Genomic DNA, 22,572 nt, shown 5'->3' with positions numbered 1-22,572 from the left:
ACAGAGGGTTGGGGGACTGGGGTGGCAAGAGCAGAAGCAGGGAAACCAGTCAGGAGGATACCGTGATGATCCGAGGGAGAGAAGGCAGCAGCTGACACAAGCAGTGAGGGCAGAAGTGAGCACAGCAGTCAGATTCTGGATATATTTTCCTGGTAGAGCTAACAAGATTTGAGAATAGGTTGGATTTGAGGTGTCATAAAAGACAAGAATGGAGGATGACTCCAAAGTGTCTGGCTTCAGACCCTGGAAAGTTGCAGTTGCCACTCTGCTTACTCTCTTCATAATTAAATAACACTTGTGTAAGTATCTGCTTAATGTCAGGGTCCCTCACCAGGCCCTAAGCCCCTCAGAGCTTATCCATGTCTCTTTTGCTCAGTGCTATATGTGTTGCCAGATCCAAGGTCTTGGCTGGTGTACAAAAAGCACTTGATAAGCATTTGATTAATGAATGAGTAGATGCCGCATTGGTGTGTACAGACATGAAGTGAAAGGGTTGCTGCTGAGGCAAAGACTCTATGACACATTGCATTGGAGAGAGATATCAACTCCAGTATGAACTCCATGAACTAAAGTTGATGGAAATTTTTCTCATATTTGCTTTGGGTTTTATTTATCTCATCGAGCATCAACATTTTTCTGTACCTCTAGAACCACAGAAGACACTGAAGGGAGAAGGCAATAGCCCCAAATCCTCCAAACTAGAAACAATTCAAGAAGTTATTGAACCCTTTGAATAAAGAACCAGATACAGAAAGGGGAGATCCCTCATGTCTATCTTATCTACAATAGAGAAAAACCATTTTATAAAGATTGCATCAGAATCATAGACAAAGGATATATTTCAAAACTTTCTACTAAGGTGGAATCTAAAACATAGAAACAGAGAAGAGAAAAGTGGTTGCTAGGGCTGGGGGTGGGGGGGTGCAGAGGTCAGTAAAAGGGTGCAAGCTTTTGGCTATAAAATGAATAAGGTCTAAAGATCTAGTGTGTAACACGGTGACTACAGTTGATAACACTGTATTGTATAATTGAGATTTGTTGACTACATGCTTCAAGATGGTGGCAGAGTAGAAGAAAGCTACATCCACCTCCTCCCAGGATAAAACTAGAGGACAACTAAAATATAGAGCAATCAACCTAAATAACCAACTGAAGACTAGCTGAAGAGAAATCTTGTAGCCTAGAATTTCTAGAAGAAGCACATCAAAACTGGTAGAAGTGCAGAGATGTGAAAAGGGCTGGCCCTGCTCTCACGGGCAGAGGCTAAGATTCTGTTTCTGGAGGGATATATTAACTGTGGGAGGTTCCCCCTGAAAAGCATGGGGTCTCAAGCCCAAGCTAAGCTCCCCAGTCCAGAGCACCAGAGCCTGGAAGAGGAGCCCACATAACACTGGCTATGAAAAGTAGTGAGGTCTGTCCACTAGGGACAGATGGGAGGGAGTCTGCTAGAAACTCAGGCACCCTCTTGAAGGGCCAATACAGAATATCTCTTTCATAGCCATTACCCTGGGCTCAATGAAGGGAGGGTGGAGCAGACTAGAGTCATGCAAGGAGAGACTGAAGTTTGTGGCTTGGGGGAGAGATCTAAGGGAACAGCTGCCAGGACACCCTACGCTGGGTCACTCTACCGCACCTCAGATGCCATCTTTCTTGGGTGGAGCACACCCCTTTGTGTGGTGTAAGCCTAGAAGAAAGCAATTGCTTCACTTCCTGGTCTCCCTGTCAACTCACCCTGTGGAGCTTCCACCCTGCTAAGGAGTCAGCAGCCTGGACTGGAGTATAGAGCTCTGGGCAGATTCAAGGGGTATCAGCGACTGAGTTGTACAGCTTAGGGGAGGGGGCCATTCCCCCCACTTTCCCATGATCCTGACTTGTGTCTCCCCCTCACAGTAGATCTGTTAGCCCCACTCTCCAAGCTCTCAGGGCCCCACCATCTTGACTCTTGGTGGCTCCACCCTGCCAAGGTCAGGGCAGAATTGGGACAGTCTGAATTGTATAACTTTGAGTGGGGGCCACACTCTCCAAGTTCCCCCAAACCTGGCAGGCACCTTCCCCTCTCTTGGCTCTCGGGAGCCCCTTCCTTCTGAGATCGGGCACCTGGCAGAATCTGGGACAGATTAAGTAAAGTGGCTCTAGAACAGGGGAAATTTTTTCTACACACCGGACCAGTACAGAGCCTTCCCTTCACATGGCCAAATCTTGGTCTGTTTAGGCCTGATAAACTCTTCTGACCTCACTTTGATGACTCCTTGAGACTCTGCCCCATTACAAAAGTGTGCAAGCACCCAGAAGGTGGCAGCTAGACTTAGTATATCCTGGGACATTTGCTGAGTGGCCTCAAACCCAGTGCTGGCACCAAGAATGAACCCATATAGACTTGAAGAAGACCTTTCACTCCTACTTGGTAACATACAAAGAACTTATTCCATGCAATTCAAGTACCACCAAAGGCTCTTTCAGTGACTGAGCCTACCATGTAGCTGGCAGGTGGAGACAAACGTTGGGGTTCCTATAAACTTTGCTGACCTGCCCCCTGGGTCCAGTGCTGGTAAAAGCAAACCTTGGTGCACAACTTAATCCTTCCCATGCACACCCAGGTCCAGTAAAGGCTGCCAGAAACTAAGGATCGCTTTGTAGCTCCAAATAGGTTGCCCAGGGCCTGTCACAGGCAGCAGCAGATATTGACTTGCACCAGAGTAGCTCCCAAGAGGCCCCAGAACCAGCCCACCCAGTGGCCAGTTTCAGACAACATCAGAGCAGGATCCAATTAGCTTCACAAGCAACATATCCAAAAAGAGATCTTGGCAGGCATCAGACCCTGCTGAGGCAAGTTGCACTCTGAGTGGTAAGCAACTTCACAGCAGCATGAACGCTGTGATCTGGGTTGATCCTCACAGTCAGCCAGCCTGAGGGTTGACTGGATACATGAATGGACCAATAGCAATCAAAACTCAATTACAACAGGAGGGCCCACATAACCCACACAAGGGACATTCCTAAAGCACCCATCTCAGGTGATCAAAGAGAATAAACCACTGGACACCACAGGAAACCTACATAAAGCTACCCTATCAAGACTGGGAGTCATAGCAGAACTAATTAAACACAGAAACAAATACCAAAATGGGGAGACAAAGAAACATGCCCCAAATCAAAGATCAAGGAAAATCTCCAGAAAAAGAGCTAAATGAAATTGAGGCAAGCAATTTAACAGACATAGAGTTCAAAACAATGGTTACAAGAATGCTCATGAAACTTAAGGGAAGAGTGGATAAAATCAATGAAAACTTAAGCAAAGACATAGTAAACATAAAAATAAACATAGAAACCATAAAAAAGAACCAGTCAGAAGTGAATAATACAATATCTGAAATGAAGAATGCACTAGAAGGAATATACAGTAGGTTGGATGAAGCAGAGGACTGAATCAACAATTTAGAAGATGAAGTAGAAGAAAACACCCAACCAGAACAGGAAAAAGAATAAAGAATAAATGAAAATGAAAATAGTTTATGGGACCTTTAAGACAACGTGAAATGTAACAACATCCGCATCATAGTATTCCCAGAAGGAGAAGAGAAAGAACAAGAAATCAAGAACCTATTTGAAGAAATAATGACTGAACATTTCCCTAACCTGGTGAAGGAAAAAGACACACAAGTCCAGAAAGCGCACAGAGTCACAAACAAGATGAACCCAAAGAGACCCATACATCATAATTAAAATAGCAAAGGTAAAAAACAAAAAAGAATCTTAACAGCAGCAAGAGAAAGACAGCTCAAAGAGAGCTCCTATTATACTGCCTGCTGATTTCTCAACAGAAACATTTCAGGCCTGAAAGGATTTCCTTGAAGTATTCAAAGGGATGAAATCAAGGACCTACAACCAAGACTACTTTACCCAGCAAGGCTACCATTTAAATTTGAAGGAGAAATAAAGAGCTTCTCAGACAAGAATATTTTAAAGGAGTTTGTTACCATTAAACCAGTATTACAAGAAATGTTAAAGGATCTTCTAGAAGAAGGAGAGGAGGAGGAGGAGGAAAGGAAAAGAGGAACATAGTTAAAAGACTAAAATGGCAATAAATATGTACCTATCAATAATCACTTTAAATATAAATGGCTGAAACACCACAATCAAAAGGCATAAGGTAGCTGAATGGATAAGAAAACAAGACCTATATATATGCTGTCTACAAGATACCAACCTCAGAATGAAAGATATATGAAAGCAGCAGAATATACATTCTTCTCAAGTGCACATGGAACATTTTCTAGAATATACCATATATTAGGGCACAAAACAACTCTCATTAAATTTAAGAAAATTGAAATCATACCAAGCATCTTCTCTGACCATAATAGTATAAAACTAAAAGCAAATGGATGAAAAAGGATATTTCATGCAAATGGAAATGGGGGGGAAAAAGCTAGGGTAGCAATACTTTTCTTTGACAAAATAGACTGTAAAACAAAGGCTATAGCAAGACAAAGACAGACAGTAGATAATGATAAAGGGAGCAATCCAACAAGAGGATATAACCCTTGGAAACATTTATGCACCCAACATAGGAGCACCTAAATATACAAAGCAAATTTTGATGGGAATAAAAGAGTGAGATCGACAGTAATACAGTCACATGAGGGGACTTTAACACCCCAGTGACATCAATAAATAGATCTTCCAGAAAGAAAATCAACAAGGAAACAGCAGCCTTAAATGACACACTAAATCAGATAAATTTAATTGATATCTTCAGAGCATTTCACCCCAAAGCAGCAGAATATACATTCTTTTCAAGTGCTCATAGAACATTTTCTAGAATACACCACATGTTAGGGCACAAAACAAGTCTCAATAAATTTAAGAAAATTGAAATCATACCAAGCATCTTCTCTGACCATAATAGTATAAAACTAAAAATCAGTCACAAGAAAAAAACTGAAAAACACAAAGACATGAAGACTACATAACATGTTACTAAACAATGAATGGGTTAACAATTAGATCAAGGGAGAAATCAAAAAATTGTAAGAAAATATTATGAAGAACTATATAACAACAAATTGGACAACCTGGAGGAAATGTATAAATTTAATAACAGCTTTATCAGCAGTATTAGTTTAACATCCAAAACAATTTCAACGACAAGTTTTAGACCCAATCCACCAGCGTGGATGCAGAAAACAGGAGAAGGTAGAGGAACAGGGTGAGTTCTCCATATAAAATACAGAGAGCATTATTAACAATCAACAGTAGTTTTCTTTAAAAAAAAAAAAAAGCCCTCATATCCCAAGTATCATACCCAACTTCTTTTTGGCAAGATCTAACTCTAACTACAAATGCATATAAAAACACACACATTGCATAGCAATCACTTAGCCACTCAAACACAACTATAAGAATGTTTGTTTTTTTTCTCAATGGAAATCAGATACAAATGTCGGAGAACTCAAGTTTCCACTCTGCCTGTGTATACCCATCAGGTACAACTCCTGTAAAACAGACTCAAGTCGTAGATCCCAAAACCCTTTGGTCATTAAAGATTCATTTGCAGTGAAAATAGTAAAGTAAGAAGGGGAAAACAAACATGCAAAAATGCAAATTAGTAGTTTAAAAAAAAAGTACTCAATTTTCTAAACATAATTTAACATTTCTAAACACACCCAGGCTAAATGTTTATGTAGAGGTGAAGAATGTATTAAAAACACACCGTGACACATTTTTTTAAATGAATTAATTTTCTTTGATAATGGCTACTGCCTGATACCTCCTTCATCAGACGGTCTTGTTACCTCACTGGAGCATGAAAAGCTAGGGTAAATCTCAGACATTTCTGACTTGTCGTCTCCAAGAACTGTGCCAAAAGTGCTGCTCGAATGAGATCGAGACCGCTGTCTCCTATAGTGACTTGCCTTTTCTATATTAGAGGGAAAATATTCATACTTGTGATTAAGTGAATTGAAAAACAAAAGAAACAAAAAAGTACTTAAAAGTTTAACAAGAAATAAAAACAATCCCTTATTAAATAATCCAAAGCTCAATATTATAAATTCTAGTCACCTACTCCCTAACTTCAGCATACACTGTACCAACTATATTAATGACTTAATGACCATTTATACTCATTTTTAAATCCAGATTTTAAAAGAGATATGGGGGGGTGGGAAATTGACAAGAAATAAGAAAACATTAGCAGACTAATAAGTTTCTATCAAACATAATGACCGGTTACAAATAATTGTTTTCAAGTGTCACCAAGCACATAATATCTTTTGCCTTTTCTTTATTTTTAGAAATTTAAATTACTATTTGGCTGATTATGTGGATCAAATTGACTATTAAAGTATTAGAATCCCTATTTTGCCTTGGGCTCTCAATTTTATTAATGTTAAATCTAAAATAGAAATCGGAGAGCAGGGCAAGACCTAAGTGATATGATGTCTATTTTTATTGTTTAAAATAACTGCATAACTGTCAAAGTTCTGATTTGCTAAATACAATATAAAAGTATGAAATGTCAAACCATGCTATCACTATACCCAATATGCAAACCATTTGGTTTTTGACTTTAATTATAAATATGCAGTCTAAGTTAAGAGTCAAGTAAACTTTCTATGAAAACAATAAATTTTACATTAGATAAAAACTCAGAAGTAAAATTTAGGGACACTTGAAGGTTTATTTTAAGACATTTATGATGCTACATAGGTAACCTCCCCACTGTTTTAAATACAACTCTTTAAATCTACTTTTAAATACTGCAACAGTGTTTTTCATGAAACAGACTTCCTTTATGTCTTGGCAATTTAGGGCAATCCACAAATAACTGCATTTGAAAGCCCAAAAAACCTATAAAATCATATTCACTAATCAAAAGCAGATATAAGTAAGTTCTAGATGCCTTTTTAAAGGGATCTAGAACAAGCAAATTTATATATATCACAGAGCCCTTTTCAAGTTTTATTTTCATAAATGATTAACAGTATTTTAAAGCAGCCTAACACTTTTTTGGTTTTTTAAATCCTCGACTTTAAAATGTACATTACACAGCTGGCAAAATGAACCTCTACAGCTCAGGGTAGCTCCACTTTCAGAACAAAACCCACATAAATGGGGAGGAACTCAAAATGCAAGCAGTACCAGAGAGCATATGGAGACTTCTAGACTGAATATTGTCTTCCAGGGGGTCAATGTCGAAGATGGAGCCAGGATCTGTGCGCCAAACTTTGAGGTCTTTTACCAAAAGGAAGAAATCAACAAGTCGAGAATGAATTAAAAAGTCAGCACCAAAGGAAGCCAAGAGAAAATCTTGAAAGGGGTGTATGTAAAGAGCAAGCATGTAATAAGCAAACACTGCAAAGCAGCCGTCAAAGGAGAACAAAGAAAACTTCCGTTCACCAGGATCTGTTAAGAAAACTTTATGATCAACTTTAAGCTGCCCTGTTTATCTTCCTTGACCTTCCCCCGGCACATGTGCACACCAGACAGCCCTGTGAGCCCCCCGAGTTCCTGAACCCCGATCCCTCGCGCTCCCCACACACTGGAACAGGTACAACATTTGATGAAAACTCCTGATCAAGGACATATGACTAATTCATGGAAGTGACTGAGAGGCTTTTGTCTGAAAAACAAAACAAAATTCTCTCCCTATTACAGAGATAAATGTTTAAAATGTAGGCAAGTGGCAGCCCATTTTTCACTGTGAGCCAATGAGTGCGAGCTCACCCACATAAGATACATTTATTGGAAAAGTAAAATAAAACAAGGCAACAAGCAAGGACCAATGAGGGATGGGAACATGAACAACAAAGAGCTTCCTGCTCTCAGTGGACCACCAGTTAGTGCACTGCTGTGGTCAGTCATCAGACTGTGCAAGCCAATTTATTCTCCTATTTTAGCTGGGGCCAATAATCTAAATCTAATAACTTCCATGTATTTCAGTCTCTCTACCTAATGGTTATCAGGTCCTAAAAAGATCTGTATAGTTCTGTACTAACAACAGGAAAATAAAACCCTAGTTAAAGATGTGTGGCAGAAATGAGCCTTAGTAAAAATGATTAATTAGTAACCTGGAACTGGAGATGTTTGTCTGTCTTTAATATTATATAGTGCTTATCAGGCACTCTTCTCAGTTATAACATAACTCATTTAAGCTTTAAAACATAGTAAAGTAGATATTATTACTATTCCCATTTTATAGATGAGGAAACTGAGGCAAAGGGAGATTGAGTTAGCTTAGCCAACATTATGCAGCTATGAAGTAGCAGAGCCTCCAAAAAAATAGAAGCTGCACAGACTGGCTTGTCTGAATTACTGAGAAAATCTCTAAACCTGTATTTCCATGCCTGGCTCAGGAGTTTAATGTTTGTGGAATGTAATACATTTTGTGGTTTCACAGGCAAGTGGTCCATGGAAAACAGGTTCCCCCAATTAGAAAAAATAAACTGACTTCTGGATCGCCCAGAAAGTTAATAATTTAGAGTTATATATCTTATGTTTTTAAAAATTAATAATTTCTATCTCAAAGGTAATGAGTACTGAATTCCGAGAACTCAAAGTCTAGACAATCTCGTGGTTTCTAGCAAGGATCTCACATTTACTCCTGGCTCCTGATCTAGGATGGACCCCTGGTGTGAGCCTGCAGACATCACCATCCCCACCCTCCTGGAAATCAGATGCTCTGCAGTATCTCTTATGAGATGTTAATACAAAGAAAGGAAACTCTAATTCTGTGATACTTCTAATGAAAACATCACAACTTATCTAATTTAACGTGATCATTTTAAGAATTCAACTTGGGAAGATTAGCAAAGCTATCAACTACCTACAAATATGTTTGGAATCCTTCTTTGGAAAATACTTTCAGAGTCAATAACCGTCCAAGTAACTCGTTGGCCTTACTTCAGTACCTGTGTTTTACACTAAAGACACGAGCCTGTCAAATATACACTGTCCTCACCCACGCCATCTCTAAATGGCCTTGCAGTCGTTCCACAAAAGCTTTTATGTTTGAAGATGAAGCTAACCTAACACTGAGATTACTGAGAGGCATTGTTGCACAGTTACCAAAAAATATTATTTGAGCAATATAATTGGACTATTTATAAAAATTCAGAGGCTAACTGCTCTGAAGAGGACGATAGTCATTTGGAAGCATGGGTTGTTGATATGTACTGAAAAAGTAATAACTTTCCTGGCTAGTGCATCTAGTGCTGTCTCAGCCACCTTTAAACACTGTGTTCCTAAGTCCTAAGACTTCCCCTGACTGACTAGAAGGAACAGCACGAAAAGCAGGTTCTTTCCTCTCTGATTTATGGGACTTCCAGACAGCTCTCGACTATCTCAGCTCAGAGATAATATTAAAAAAATATAAGTTATTCATATAATGGAATACCATCAGAATCTCTCTGGGATGTCTATCTGGGACAGAGGAATCTGCAGTACAGTATATTGATCAAACACATAAGGTAAAGTAGAAACAAAATAATTTTTCAAACCTTGTTATCACCCCTGTTTGATATAAGGCTGCTCCTTTGTTTAACAAGTAGAAACATTCTTAAAACCAGAAAGTTAGTAAAGACAGAGAGTCCCCGATTAGAGAAAGGAAGGATTGAAACGATACCTGGCTAATGCCATGAATCCCTTTCAACACGGTGCGACAAGAACACTTTGGTCCATTTTCAGTTGGGCATCAGATCAAACACTGGAGGAGCCCGACGAATAAGGGGGCTACTTCTAAACTCGGGCAAGCACGGTCTTTTTGACCACGCAGCCCTGCCGAGGAGGACCGTCAGCTTACCAACAATGATCCCAGGTCTCCTGTCCATCTCCACAATGTGAGGATGGACCCCTTTGTAAGCGGCATCGCTGACCACCTGGGTGTTCTTCCTCACGCGCTCTGTCACAGGGTCATCCACGACGGGGGTAAAGCCCCTTCCCTTTGTCTTCTCAAAATCTTCATGATATTTTACCTGGAAAAAAAAAAGAAAAATCCAAATTAACTCAAACTGAAATTTCCTCATTATTACATAGCTCACAAATTTTTGATATAACAACAGCTGTCATTGCACCAGCTACATCTAGATTATTTTCTGCATAGCTGTATCTTTTCCATTCCAAAAATAACGCCTGGAACTTCAGCTTCCTAGCATTAGAAATCAAATGCTGATATATTCACAGTTTTGCATCATTATGGTTAGCGCTCTTTTAAATTATATATAAACCTGTATACCAGTAAGAATTTTTAAAAGATATATATATTTAATCCTGGTTCCTCTCTAAAATATATTAACTTAGGTACAAATTAATTTCCTATTTCTTAACCTTTAATATGCAATAAAATTATAAGCTATTTCCACACACTTATTCAAGAAAACAGTATTTAAAATTAGATTAAGAGAGTTATAGATAATCATATATACATTTTTTGTATGTAATTACAAAAATTTATATACACTTCAAAACACACTTTTCAGATTCCGGAACTGAATTAGGGTGATGGTTGTTCAACTCTGTAAATTATACAAACCACTGAATTATACACTTTAAATGGGTGAACTTTATGGCATATAAATCATATATTGTGCAACTGTCTTTAAATACATATATATTTTTAATCTTCTTTGCAACATGCAAACACACCAAACTCTGTCTTAAAATTAATTGGAAATAAGTGCAGGCAAATGTCTTTCATAAAATGCATTTGTAGTAGTCATGTTAGAAATAAAAACACACCCAAAAATCACAGAGAAAAATTATTTTATTAGAGAATGTTTCCATTACATTTCAGTGTAATTAAAGTCTCCCCAGCAGGAGAGACCCATCTGCATTTCCATGCTTTGTTAGTGATCCGATTAATGGTGGACTAATGCCGTCAGTGCACGGGGTGACGCCATTCCTTAGTATATTTTAGTTGTGAGAAGGACCTGGTTGTACCCTACCATTGAAATATGATTCTGTGCTTCTCTGACATGTCTCAGACCAGGTGTATCTAAAATAAGACTTGGTCTACCTTTCATCTGTTTATGGTCCTGGGTATATTTTACCTGCAAAGTAAATAATAGAATATACTTAATAAGACAATTATAATTTAAAACATTACATAACTTTTTCAAGTTTTCCAAATGAGTGAAATATATACCACATATTCTAAATAATTCCCCCAAGTAACTTGCTCAGTGAATTACATTTACTTCTAGAATAACAATCTAAAATTTTATTCCTTTAAAAACTATAGCAAAAATGACTTCATCATCACTCTATCAACTGAAAACAAATGTATGAATGAACAATATCCACCAACAATGCAGTCAGTGAAGTGGTTATCAAACTTGAATAGGAAAAACCCAAAGCCAAATGGAACCTAAATTAACTTTTCTGTTTCTATATGTCCCCATTTTCACCAAAACACTATTGAAGAATTCATACCAGGCTTGCCTTCATTTTCTTTTCTTTTTCTTCTCCATAGAGGAGAAGAAACAATAAGAAAATAATCTAGTTTCCTTCTAAGCAGCCACAACTTAAAGGTAATTTATGTTGAATTCAGTCAGCATCTCTGGACAGAGATGTCATTGGAGAGGTATAAATTCTAAAACCTAAATGCTGCTCCCCAGGCCCAGAGCCCTTCTCCAAAGCTGAGCACCGGAGCACTGCCACGTGCGATGCTGGTTACGTAGCAGATTATTATTGCAGACCTGAGGGCATGTGAGCAATTCAGTGCTGAGGCCCTGACACCCAGTAAGACAAAGCACACCATACAAATGTGCACCATGGGGCCTTGCTGAACAACTGATTTCTATATTAAATGTATATAAAACTTTTTTCCTCTAAGTCCTTACTTCGTAGTAATAGCTCATTTCTTATTTTGTTTTGCAGAGAGCATTTAACAATTCACATTCAATGGAATATATCTGTAAAATGATAATTATTTAACTTACACAGCAAAGACTTTACCACTTTCAAAGACACTGGCTAAAATATATGAATCATTGTTAAATGAACATAATATAGTTTAAACTTTAAGTGTCACTGTTGGTCACATCTGGCAATATCAATAAAGGGTTGCAAGAAAAAGTAAATTTATGCAGTGGCAGCTTTTGGAAGTCATCTAAAACAACACATGTATTCATTGTATATATCCCAAGTGTTTCTTGAAAATACACTTTGTTTTCACAGGAAAAAACAGTACTGCACGTAAATAATGAACGACACATCCTTTGCCATAGTCCGAAGTGAATGAAAGCACTTGCCGAGCTAATGTTTTCCTGATTCTTCTTCACTCTTTCCATTTCGGGAGTTACACTTAAAGCCGTAGCTCTTCCCAGCTCACCTTTATAATAAACCTACCATTTCAGAGAACAAAAAATAGTGTACTGTGAATCAATTCAACTGAATAAGAGTCACATAGTATTTATTTTAAAGAACTAGACAAAAAAAGAAAACTATGAAAAAAGAGGTCTAGCCATATTTAAAATGCTTGCATCTTAAATCAGTCTATTTTAATTCATCCCAGAGCAGTGAATCACTGTGAATGTACTCAGATACATGGGCATACCATCAGCAAACCTGTAATAATCATTTCATCACAAAGGAATATGCTAAGAAATGTCATCACAAATATTCCTTAAAGGTACTCCTACCCAAGTAGAATGGGGCTATACTGTTGTGTTCTCTTAGTAACTGTGTCAGAGCTTTTGAAAGGTTATCTTTACACAGGTGACATGGTCATGCATAAAAAGGCTGGCCTGCTTCCCACTACTCTCTTCCCCCTTCTCAGCAACCCTGTTCCTTCTTGAGAGTAAAGGAGTTACGTCAAGTGTGACTCTAAATATATCAGGAAAGGATGAGCATCTACTGCTCCAAAATACAGTTGTCAGGAAAAGTGCCAAACAATAAGCTGCCTTTGCATTATAACCTGGTCCAATAACTTGAAAGGTTTAAAGAATATAAGGTTTCTTTGAATCTAATAGATTTCCAAATTTCCCCCTCCAAAGAACCCCATCTCCATGCTAACACATGAAGTCCACAGATTTTAAAGGAGAATTCCCTCCGTGAACTGCGTCCATGGACTACATAAACAGAAAGGAGATTGAGCTGGCCGGCAGTTACTGTCTTAGTAAAAACTGACAGCCCTACAAGTGCCCCTCAAACAGGCCTGCATCAGGTGACCTATCTAGCTATGCACACTTTATAATTTCTTCCCAGATATCGTCCAAAAATAAAGTAATAATATCTGGTAGTGAGCTGGACAAGCTAGAGAAAAACATATGCAGGCAGGAAAGGGAGTGGGAAAGCTCGTGTGTAGTGCAGGGCCATGTGACAGGAGCTAGGCTGAGTCCCTTTGAGGAGCCACAGCAACCACAGACGGGAAGACTAGATGAGACCGAGACACAACCTGCAGACAGAAGTCAGACTGCATGTCCCTGGGAGTTCTGAGGGGAGAATGCCTGGCAATGCCCACAAGACCTAAGACCCTGAAACATTTCCAATAAATCGATAATCAGTTGAGAGCCGAACTCAATATCAACTCCAGGTCGTGATCTCTTGTAAACATCATCCCTTCAGTGACACGTTGACAATACATTTGAAGTGACACGTTGACAATACATTTGATATCATTAGAAAGAAGTTGCTAAGATCACACATTGCTGATGTTCCTCTGGTTTTCTTTAACTCTCCTCAGCTCTGGTGGATCAGAAATTGGGGTTGCCTGTTTAATTTCTCCTTTGTATTTTACCTGTGAAAGATAAATAAAAATTTTAATAGATAGCATGGTGGTGTCCACCCAAACACCACAGAGGACGAGCCTCAAATTAACCCTATCTTCTCACACATTTTTTCTACAGTAGATATGCATCTACCTTCCCATTCACATCTACTGCTGGGTTCTGATTCGTCCAACTTAGCAAGCACAAGTGTTGGTTGTGCTTTTTAAAAATGAGTTTCTAATAAATACTCTGCTGTTCAATATCAAAACTAACTGCCAAAATTCCAGGACTAAAAGTAATGGAAACATAAGGGAGAATCATCAGAACAAAGTCATTACGAGGGAACTATAGTGAGGCCACCATGGCAGCCTGGGAAGGCCATTGACTCTCTTTCTGACCCAAGGCTTCAATCTTTAAAAAAAAAAAAACTAAAGAGGAGGGGATGGGGGAGACCAGCACAAAGGGTCAAGAGGATTCAGAAATATAACCTGTTATAAAAACAGTCACAAGGATGTAAAGTACAGCATAGGGAATATAGTCAATGATATTGTAATAACTACGTATGGTGTCAGACGGGTGCTAGGCTTTTCGTAGTGATCACTTCGTAAGGTATATAAATATCAAACCACTATATTGTACGCCAGGAACCAATATAATATTGTCTGTCAACTATAATTTTAAAATAAATAAATTGTCTCTAAAAAGTTCTCAGAAACTGGGAAATCTGTCTCATTCTCCAAGACTCAGCCAAAGCCTACTCTTATCGGTACAGGATAGGTCACTCTAATAGCAGAAATCCCAGTTGAACTTCTACATGTGCTGTTTCTTTACTTGATATTCTGTTTCCACATTATTATGTTTTTGTTGGTAGTGAATTTTTTTTTAATATATTTTTATTGATTTCAGAGAGAGGAAGGAAGAGGGAGAGCAAAAGATAGAAACATCAATGATGAGAGTCATTGATCAGCTGTCTCCTGCACGGTCCCTGCTGGGGATCGAGCCCACAACCCAGGCATGTGCCCTGCCCGGGAAGTGAACTGGGATCTCCTAGATCCTGTCGATGCTCAACCGCTGAGCCATGCAGCCTGGGCAGTCATGAATTTAGGGGATTGATTTTATTTGGGCTTCTCACAGTGGTTAGAGCCACACTCTCTTCAGAACAATCACAGCACAAGAAATGCGGCACCGAGACTGCCCAGAAAAGTCTGACCGGCTGGATCTTATTACTTAAAATATACACATTCACAATAACTGATGAGGTGCCTCACACAGGAAGTTGTTACAATTGCAAATCTTCCACCTGAAGCACCAAACCCTCCACCAACCCCTTCCTTCTCAATTCACCTGGAAAACCAGACTCAATCAAACTTCCCTGGCCCCTAACTAGTCCCGCAACTCCCCACTTCCCTCTCTCTCTGCACGCAGGGTAGCCTCCTGCAGCAGGGGCGAGGGTGACTGCTGACTGAAGCCCAGCTCCCGGTTCCATTGTCCTCTCTTCTCCTGCCTTTAGGGTAGGATGCTGTCATGAACCTTAACACTCAGACCAGTTCCCCCTCTAGTTGGGGAAAGAACCTTGAAAGAGCCAGAATTCATCCACTTGATCAGTTAACTGAAGGATTCGTTTTGGTAAAACTTGATCTCCTTGGAAACATTTCAGTGAGTTGTTTGAGATTTATTTTAATGGTGGAAAGAAAGGCATCTGAAGGCTGCTGACGCACTCCTGCCCACTCTCACCACACACCGGCTTGCTGGCATGCGCTGGGCTCGGCAGAGGGCAGTAAGCCCTGTGGTGTGTGCCAAACCCTCCTGGCAGTTCTGGGCAGGGCTGACGTCTGGGCCACAGCTAGTCCAAGCTTGTGGCTGAAGATCCAATTAAGCTTCTGTCTGAAGTTCCACCTTCACCTGCTGTCCCCAGTGGCTGTGGACACCCCCTGGGGGCTGATATGGAGGGCCTGGAGCAACCGAGGGAGGCAGACAGGTTCACAGCACGTTTCCATTTACAAGGAACAGAACACAGGCCTCCATGTGTCCATGGGGCAACGTGCAAATTGCAGTGATGGGTAGAGTAAAACCTCTACTTCGATGACAGTCTTTCTGGCAAACACTGGGGATCGCCGTTGACAATGATGCTGAACACCCCAAGAAAAAAGTCAGTCATTTGTTCAGTAAACAGTAAATGCAGAAAGTAAATTACCTTGAGAGGCCATATTTGCTCCAATCGTGTGGTTAGTGGGAGCAGAATGGCTGCCATTCAAAGTATATTCATAGGAAAACAGGGCTGGGGGCTCTCAAGCAGCAGACAGACACACACAGATTATCCAAAATGCCACTGTATACATATTTCACTTTGTTTAACATGTATTTTGGTTTTGTTGCCTCCAAATACAGATACTCATTCACCTCACAGCCTTGGATTGGTCTACTTTTGCATACATATCTTTTTTCCCTTTCTAATATAACTCCAAACATCATTGTTCAAGAGCAGGGTTAAGAACCAAACTCTTCATATGAACAGGGCTGGGCAGGGAATGTTACTTTTGGCTGTTTGCTTTCCCCATTCAAATTATTCCTATCAAAGCTCAGCTGGTTATCTGAAGCCAAACTACAGTAATAGGACCCTGTGGTTCTTCTGGATGGCTGCCCTTAGCCCCCTCCCTGGGCCATTCAGACTCTTTACAGAGACTACAGTGATTAGTTATCCCACTCACAAGGGGGGGGGGGGTATGAAAACCACAGATAACCAAGGCATTTTTCCCAAGTGGTCAGTTAAAAACACACACAACATATTCAGAATCAAGAAAAAATACTGTATATGAGCCAGACTATGGGGCTGCCCTTCCTTCCTCAGGACCCACAGCCTCCTCATTCGTTCATACAGAAGAGCGAGACATGAAGGCCCGCAGACTGTGTGCTTGCGGTGGAGGAGAGCCCTAGTCACCTGTGGGTACAGACCGAAGGACAGAGATGCAGAAAGCTGCGCTCTATCCAGCACCATGGCTTAGGCCTCCTGGGCACCCACAGAAGTTCCAGAGATAGCCGCCACCCAAGCCGGTACACAAAGCATCTCCTTCTGGTCAACTGCAGCCAGGTTCTTTGAAGGCCAACTTGGGCAAGAGCCACAAACTTCCCTTTCCAAACAGAATTCTTGCCTGCCTAATGGTGAAGTTCTTGTTTTCAGCTCACTTTTTCTTTCTTTTTTTTTTTTTTAAAGAAAAACCAAAGAGAAGGCAATATAATCTTGCACACCTGAATTAGTCTGTGGCCAGCCAGAATCTGCTGGGCAGGGCCTGTCAGGGATGCCCAGGGATGCATCGATCTCATCACCTGGAATTTAGAAATGCAACAAGCCCTTACCCACCTACCACACAACTGCTCGTCCGCCCTCATCCTCCCACAGGATTAGTCTGAGTCAGGCTCTGCAGAAACTGGCAGCGAGGGGTGACAACCCCCGGGTCTCTGCAGGCTTCCTTCTTCATCCAGGGCTGAGACCTGCCGTCTCTCCCAGGCTGAGACACAGCTACATACTCTTACCCTAACACCAGAGCAAAAATCCACTCCATCACCGAGCGCCACCTCACGGCATAGTCTCATCCCCTCTTCTTGGGGGCTCCTGCAACACACATCTCTGACCCGAGCCGGTAGTGAGGTATGACTTGAAAAGGGGGGAAGGGGGACGGTGGTGGGGTATGAGGAGTGGGTTACAGAGGCAACTTCTCAACCCTCCACAACACTGTGTTTCTGTGGGGGAAGAGGCATCCACACCCCAATGTACTGGAGATGTAGGAAAATGCAGGAATGGGGGGGCAAAAAAGAAATAAAGGGGGGGAAAAAGAACCAAGTGGTTGTACCACCTTCAAGTCACTTAATGCTTCTCTGGCACTTCTCCCCTACCCCCTACCTGGTTGCTTTGCCAAGTTCTTGGTACAGGCAGGGCCTGCTCCAGCTGGGGGAGCTGCTGCTCTGGCAGTGTGAGGACTCCTGCTCATTGATGTGTTCAGCAGCAGGCACGGGGGTGGCTGCAGCAGGTGGGGGTACCCAGGATCTCAAGCCTGCTCCTCGGAGGGCTGGCAGAGCCCTTCCTCCTTGTCTCCAAAGGCCACACATGGAAGCGATCATAGAAGTCCAGGGTTCCATCCAGAGTGTCATCCATGAGTGTTCAACTCTTTGAGGCCCCTGTTGCACACACACCACAGCTCCCGAGTCACCCCTGAAGCGGCGATGTCTGCCAGGTATCTTGTCCTCGCTGTTGGGAAGTGCGCTGCCCTGCTTGGGGCTATCATCTTGCAGCAGCTCCGCCTTTCATTTGGAATCCTTGCCCAGTAAGGCCCCAGAGGCCAGCTCCCCAGGCCAGCCACAGAGCCTCTAGGCTCCATCTAGGGGCTTTAGTGGCTGTGGGTTAGCTGGCATGCCTGTGTTGGAGGGCTCAGGGTCAGCGATGAGGCTGGGGAGGGCGAGAGGCACTTGCTGCTTCTGCTGGGCCCAAACAAAGGGCTGCTCTGCATCCCCTGGGACCCCCTGGTGGGATCAGCACCTGGGGGACAGCTGCCTGCAGAGCCACACTGTCCAGGCAGCTGTTGCTGCTGTAGCTAGAAGGCATTAAATAAAAAGGCAGTGCTGGGTAATTGCGGGCTTCCCAGTAGGCAATCAGGTTGATTTCATGTCCCCACTCCTGGGCCTGAAGGGGGTGCTTGGGTGCTTGGCTTGGCAATGGTGACAGACACAGCGCAGCTCAGGGTGCTAACGATGGTCCCCACCAGCCAGCGCACCAGAGTTCATGCCGGTACTTGCAGCACTGAGACTGTCCACAGCAGTGTCCTGTGTCACAGATGTAGCTTTGTGAAAGCCCATACAGCTTTCCTTATGCTGTGGGGGTTCAGTCCTGGCTGACAAGGGGCTGGGCAGCACCTGGAGGAGCAGGGGTGCCCTGCCACCCAGAACCTTCTCCTCTCCACCCACCCACCCCCGCCACCACCCTCCTCCTCCTCCCTCTCTCCTCTTCTTATTATTATTTTTATTATTCTGGAATCTCTGTGAGTTTGAAGTCAAGATGGTTTTGTTTTCTAATAGTCAATGACTAACAGAATACTTAGCATGTATCAGGGGCTAAATAAATATCTACTGAATAAATGAATAAATTAGGACAAAGAAATGGAAAGATTTTTAAAAAGAGCTGAAGATCCCTCACTCCCACCATCTTCCAAGAATATTATAAGGACAACGCAGTGTTCGCACAATTTCCTCTTCTACCTGGGAGAGCCCACGCAAATTTTAAAGTCTTTCAAAATTACCTACTCAGAAGAAGAAGGCTATTGTTTATATTGATTAAAATTCCATTAAGAGGGTCAAAAAACAGGAGAAATAACTATTGAGAGTAGCACCTTTGAACGGATTTCTAAATTTCAGGAAATTTGGGTTCAAATCTCAGCTTTGCCCTTATAAACTGTGGGTCCCTGGCATGTTCTCTGACCTCCCAAAGACTCAGTTTCCCACACCTACAAACCAGAGAAATAAATTGTACCAACCTCATGGGTTCACATAAAGCATGTAGCATTGGGTCCATATTACCTCATGATTATTAATTATCATTGCTTTATTAGCAATAGAATATTGAGTGATCGAATAATGTTTTCCATTTTATTTATAATGCCCTGACATTATGTCTTAGAACCCCAACCAAGCCAGGTTTTCTTTTGAACTATTCCAATCCATCAGTTTTTTCTCTGTTAGCAGACCCACAACTCTCCAGGTCCTGGCCTGGATGTAGTTTTAGAGGTTTACCAACTAAACTACGAGGTCCATGAGGACAGGAACTGGGTCTCATCCATCCCTGTGTACCAGTGACCAGGATAATGTCTGGCCCATCAGCGTGCTTAGTGAAGAATTTTTAAATGAACAAACATGGTTAAATTATAGCAAGACGGTCCCAAATTTCCTGTACTCACATGGGAAGGCCACAGTTCATGCCCTTCCATACGTACCTGTGCAAAGGACCATCCACTATGCAGAGGGTTCAAAGGTTTTCAGAGAGTGTTGTGATGAATAAAAATATATAATGTTTGATAAACATGAGAAAATAGAAACAACTTGCCGCACTCAGCTGCTCCTGGTTCCTCCTCACTCTCTCTATCTCAGGTGTCATGCTGACTGGGGTTGCCTTGTAGCTCTGCTCTTTGTACTGGAGCTGGGAAAGAATGTGTAAGATAGTGTGAGGTGTGGGAAGGAAATGGGTGCCATCCACGAGAACAGATTAGAGGAAATGCACATGCTACAGAGCACGCATTAGTCAGAATCTTCATAAGGACTGTATAGTGGAATATGTATTGTTAAGAGACTTCATCATATTGATCCCAGACTAAGCTTTTTCTTGTCTAAACGTTTTGAATTCCACCTTTGGTTGTTAATCTTCCAATTGCATCATGTATTTGATTTTATCAGTAATAATAAATTATCCTTTCTGTGAATTCATTTCTTCACAGTAGTAAAGCAACATTTATCAAATTACCATTTTATATTTAAAAAGAATAATTCTGTACTCTTATCATTAGAAAGGAGGGTTGTCCCAGTCCTATGCTTGTACCTTAGTGATGAATAGTCGCTATACAAAGAAACCATGAACCTCAAAATTTTCGTCTCTGCAAACATCCAACTTGGGCAGGCCTGCCCTCTGATCTAATAGTATGGATGTTTCCTGGCCTACTGCATAGAGGTGCCTTTTGCTGACCCATCATTTGTGGTCAGCTTTCCAAGCAATTCCACAACACCCCAGGAAATAAATGCGCACCCAGCTCAGAGAAAAAAATGGTATGTCCGTCAACTGAATTTTTGACAGGCAAAAGTAAAACTCAAGGTTAAAATCCCATTATAACGAACTCCACAGGGACAGTCGTGATTTTTTAAGAGTTTATATTTAGCATTAGGGAATTTTTCCCCCCAAGAAATCACCAGGCCTAGAGGGTTTGCAGATAAAATGGACTTGAGATTCCACCCTCAGCAGTGAATGAGCAAATGAAGAGAAGTTTGATAAGCTCAGGGAAAAAGGCGACAAAGGGAGGGGCCCCTTCTGCACTGTGCTACCTTCTCTGTGCCATGGCATGTAGCTTGAGAGCCTAAGCAGACTCTCTGTCTGGGATGACTGTCTGAGTCCAAGTGAGGAAAGGTCCAGTATCATCTCTATTGATGGCAATACAAGGAGATTACTCTGGGTAGAGCTCAAAGGGGGGAAAAACTTATAGAACAGCATTACTGATATAGAAAGACTGTTGTAGCTGATTTCTGGTGGATGGAGGTTTGGGACGTGAGCTTGATGTGGAGACTGTTCGTGTCTTGCATTCATCCATTCACAAACATGCTAAGTGCTCTGTAGGCAGTATCTCACTTAACACTTTAGTGCCTGTGTTATGGATAAAGAAATGGAGGCTTGAAGAGGTTGGTGGCCTGTGATGGTTACAGAACAACTCAGGTCTGGAGCTGGGATTGAACCGACACCCAGGGTCCACATTCTTCCCCGCTCTTCCTGTGTTATCGAAATTTCCACCATTCGCACACCACTTGCCCACACGCCATGTCAGATACTGTCTGTGCCGTGATTTATAGTATTATTTTTCAAATTTAATTAACTACCTATTATTTTCAAATAAAGTTATTTTTAAGGGAGTTATGTTTCTATGATGAATTGGGGACACATTAAGACAACTTAATCACTAAGTCAAGGCCTAATAATCGATGGGCCACCTAACTGCATGTGTGAACCACATTTAAGGGACACCATGGGACTCCCAACTGCCCCCTTATGACCTGGATCACTTCTCTCTCCACTGTCATCTTGTGCCACCCTTCACCCCAAGCAGCCATCACACTAAAGTTTCCCTCCTTGAACAATCCCTGTATTCTGAACATACTCAGTTTGCTCTGCCAGCAAGACCCTTCCCCACCAGATCCACCCCAAACCTTTATTAATTCTTCAAGATCTAACTCCAACGTGACTCTTTCTCTAAGAGTTTTACTCTCTCTCACTAACACGGCCTCCCTCCTCTGCATTTCCACAGCATTTTGCAAGAGAAACTATTACTTATTATTAGGTGGGATATTGCTTATAAGTAACCAAAAAGCAGAGTAAACACCCAATCAATCTTGGTTATTGTTATAACACTTAAACAAGATATAATCACTACTTATTCTTACGTCTGTTTCTCCGAGACACCTTGAGAATATTCACAGTCCCTACCCTTAGGGTGCAAGTACCTCACTCATCCTTGAATTCCCCCAAGAACAAGAATATAGTAGGAATTCAGTAACATGTTTGTGTTTTTTTAAAAAGCTAATGCCCACGAAGCATGGGCATTAGGACATGAAGGTGTGTGGAATCTTATCTCCACCTTCCAAGAACTGGCCCTCCTGAAAGGTATTCATCGCACTGGGCCGTCACCTTTGTAAGAGTCATGTATGGTGCTAGCCAGTAACATAGAAAATAATACTTAGAGAAATATGATCACACATTGCTGATGTTCCTCTGATTTCTTTAACTCTCTTTAGCTCTGGAGGGTCAGAAATGGCTGTTGCATGTTTTATTTCTTCTTTGTATTTCACCTGCATAATTTATTTTTTTTAATGTATTATTCAACACAAGGCTTTAAAAATGTTAAGAATGTTTCATTTGTCACTATTGCATAATTGAAATTTTATAAATTCCAACAATAATTTTCCTTCAATAGGCACACAAATTTTGATTTTATCTGATGTTTTCAGGATTCCTTTATATATGGTGCAAATAAGTCCACATCTATTCACCTACCCATCACTGTAGGAGCTTTTTAATTAAAGTAAGCAAATGTTGCTTATGAAAATAAGTTTTGTCATTAGGTAG

At 41.2% G+C, this 22,572-nt stretch overlaps 1 protein-coding gene and 1 pseudogene across 4 annotated transcripts in view; both read right to left on the bottom strand.

Annotated features, from left to right (window-relative positions):
- NEBL (nebulette) overlaps positions 1-22,572 on the bottom strand; it is a 342,430-nt gene that overhangs the window by 21,836 nt on the left and 298,022 nt on the right. For 2 of the 3 annotated variants that reach the window (XM_081143310.1, XM_081143311.1), the window contains 7 exons: positions 19,798-19,890; positions 13,646-13,738; positions 12,252-12,344; positions 10,944-11,048; positions 9,803-9,974; positions 7,144-7,236; positions 5,771-5,920 (listed from right to left, as the gene is read on the bottom strand). In XM_081143310.1, the coding sequence (XP_080999436.1) occupies positions 5,771-5,920; positions 7,144-7,236; positions 9,803-9,974; positions 10,944-11,048; positions 12,252-12,344; positions 13,646-13,738; positions 19,798-19,890 (799 nt within the window). The remainder of the gene's footprint in view (positions 1-5,770; positions 5,921-7,143; positions 7,237-9,802; positions 9,975-10,943; positions 11,049-12,251; positions 12,345-13,645; positions 13,739-19,797; positions 19,891-22,572) is intronic. The other variant, XM_081143312.1, reaches the window with a different exon arrangement.
- Positions 17,604-19,703, bottom strand: LOC308562776 (WW domain binding protein 1-like pseudogene; annotated as a pseudogene). The gene is made up of 2 exons: positions 19,688-19,703; positions 17,604-18,769 (listed from the first exon to the last, which is right to left on the bottom strand). The product of its transcript is annotated as a WW domain binding protein 1-like pseudogene (transcript).

Source organism: Miniopterus schreibersii (assembly GCF_964146895.1).
Source record: "Miniopterus schreibersii genome assembly, chromosome: 1".
Classification (NCBI taxonomy): Eukaryota; Metazoa; Chordata; class Mammalia; order Chiroptera; family Miniopteridae; genus Miniopterus; species Miniopterus schreibersii.
The sequence above is the reverse complement of the archived record's forward strand: the minus strand, read 5'-3'. Positions and strand labels throughout refer to the sequence as shown.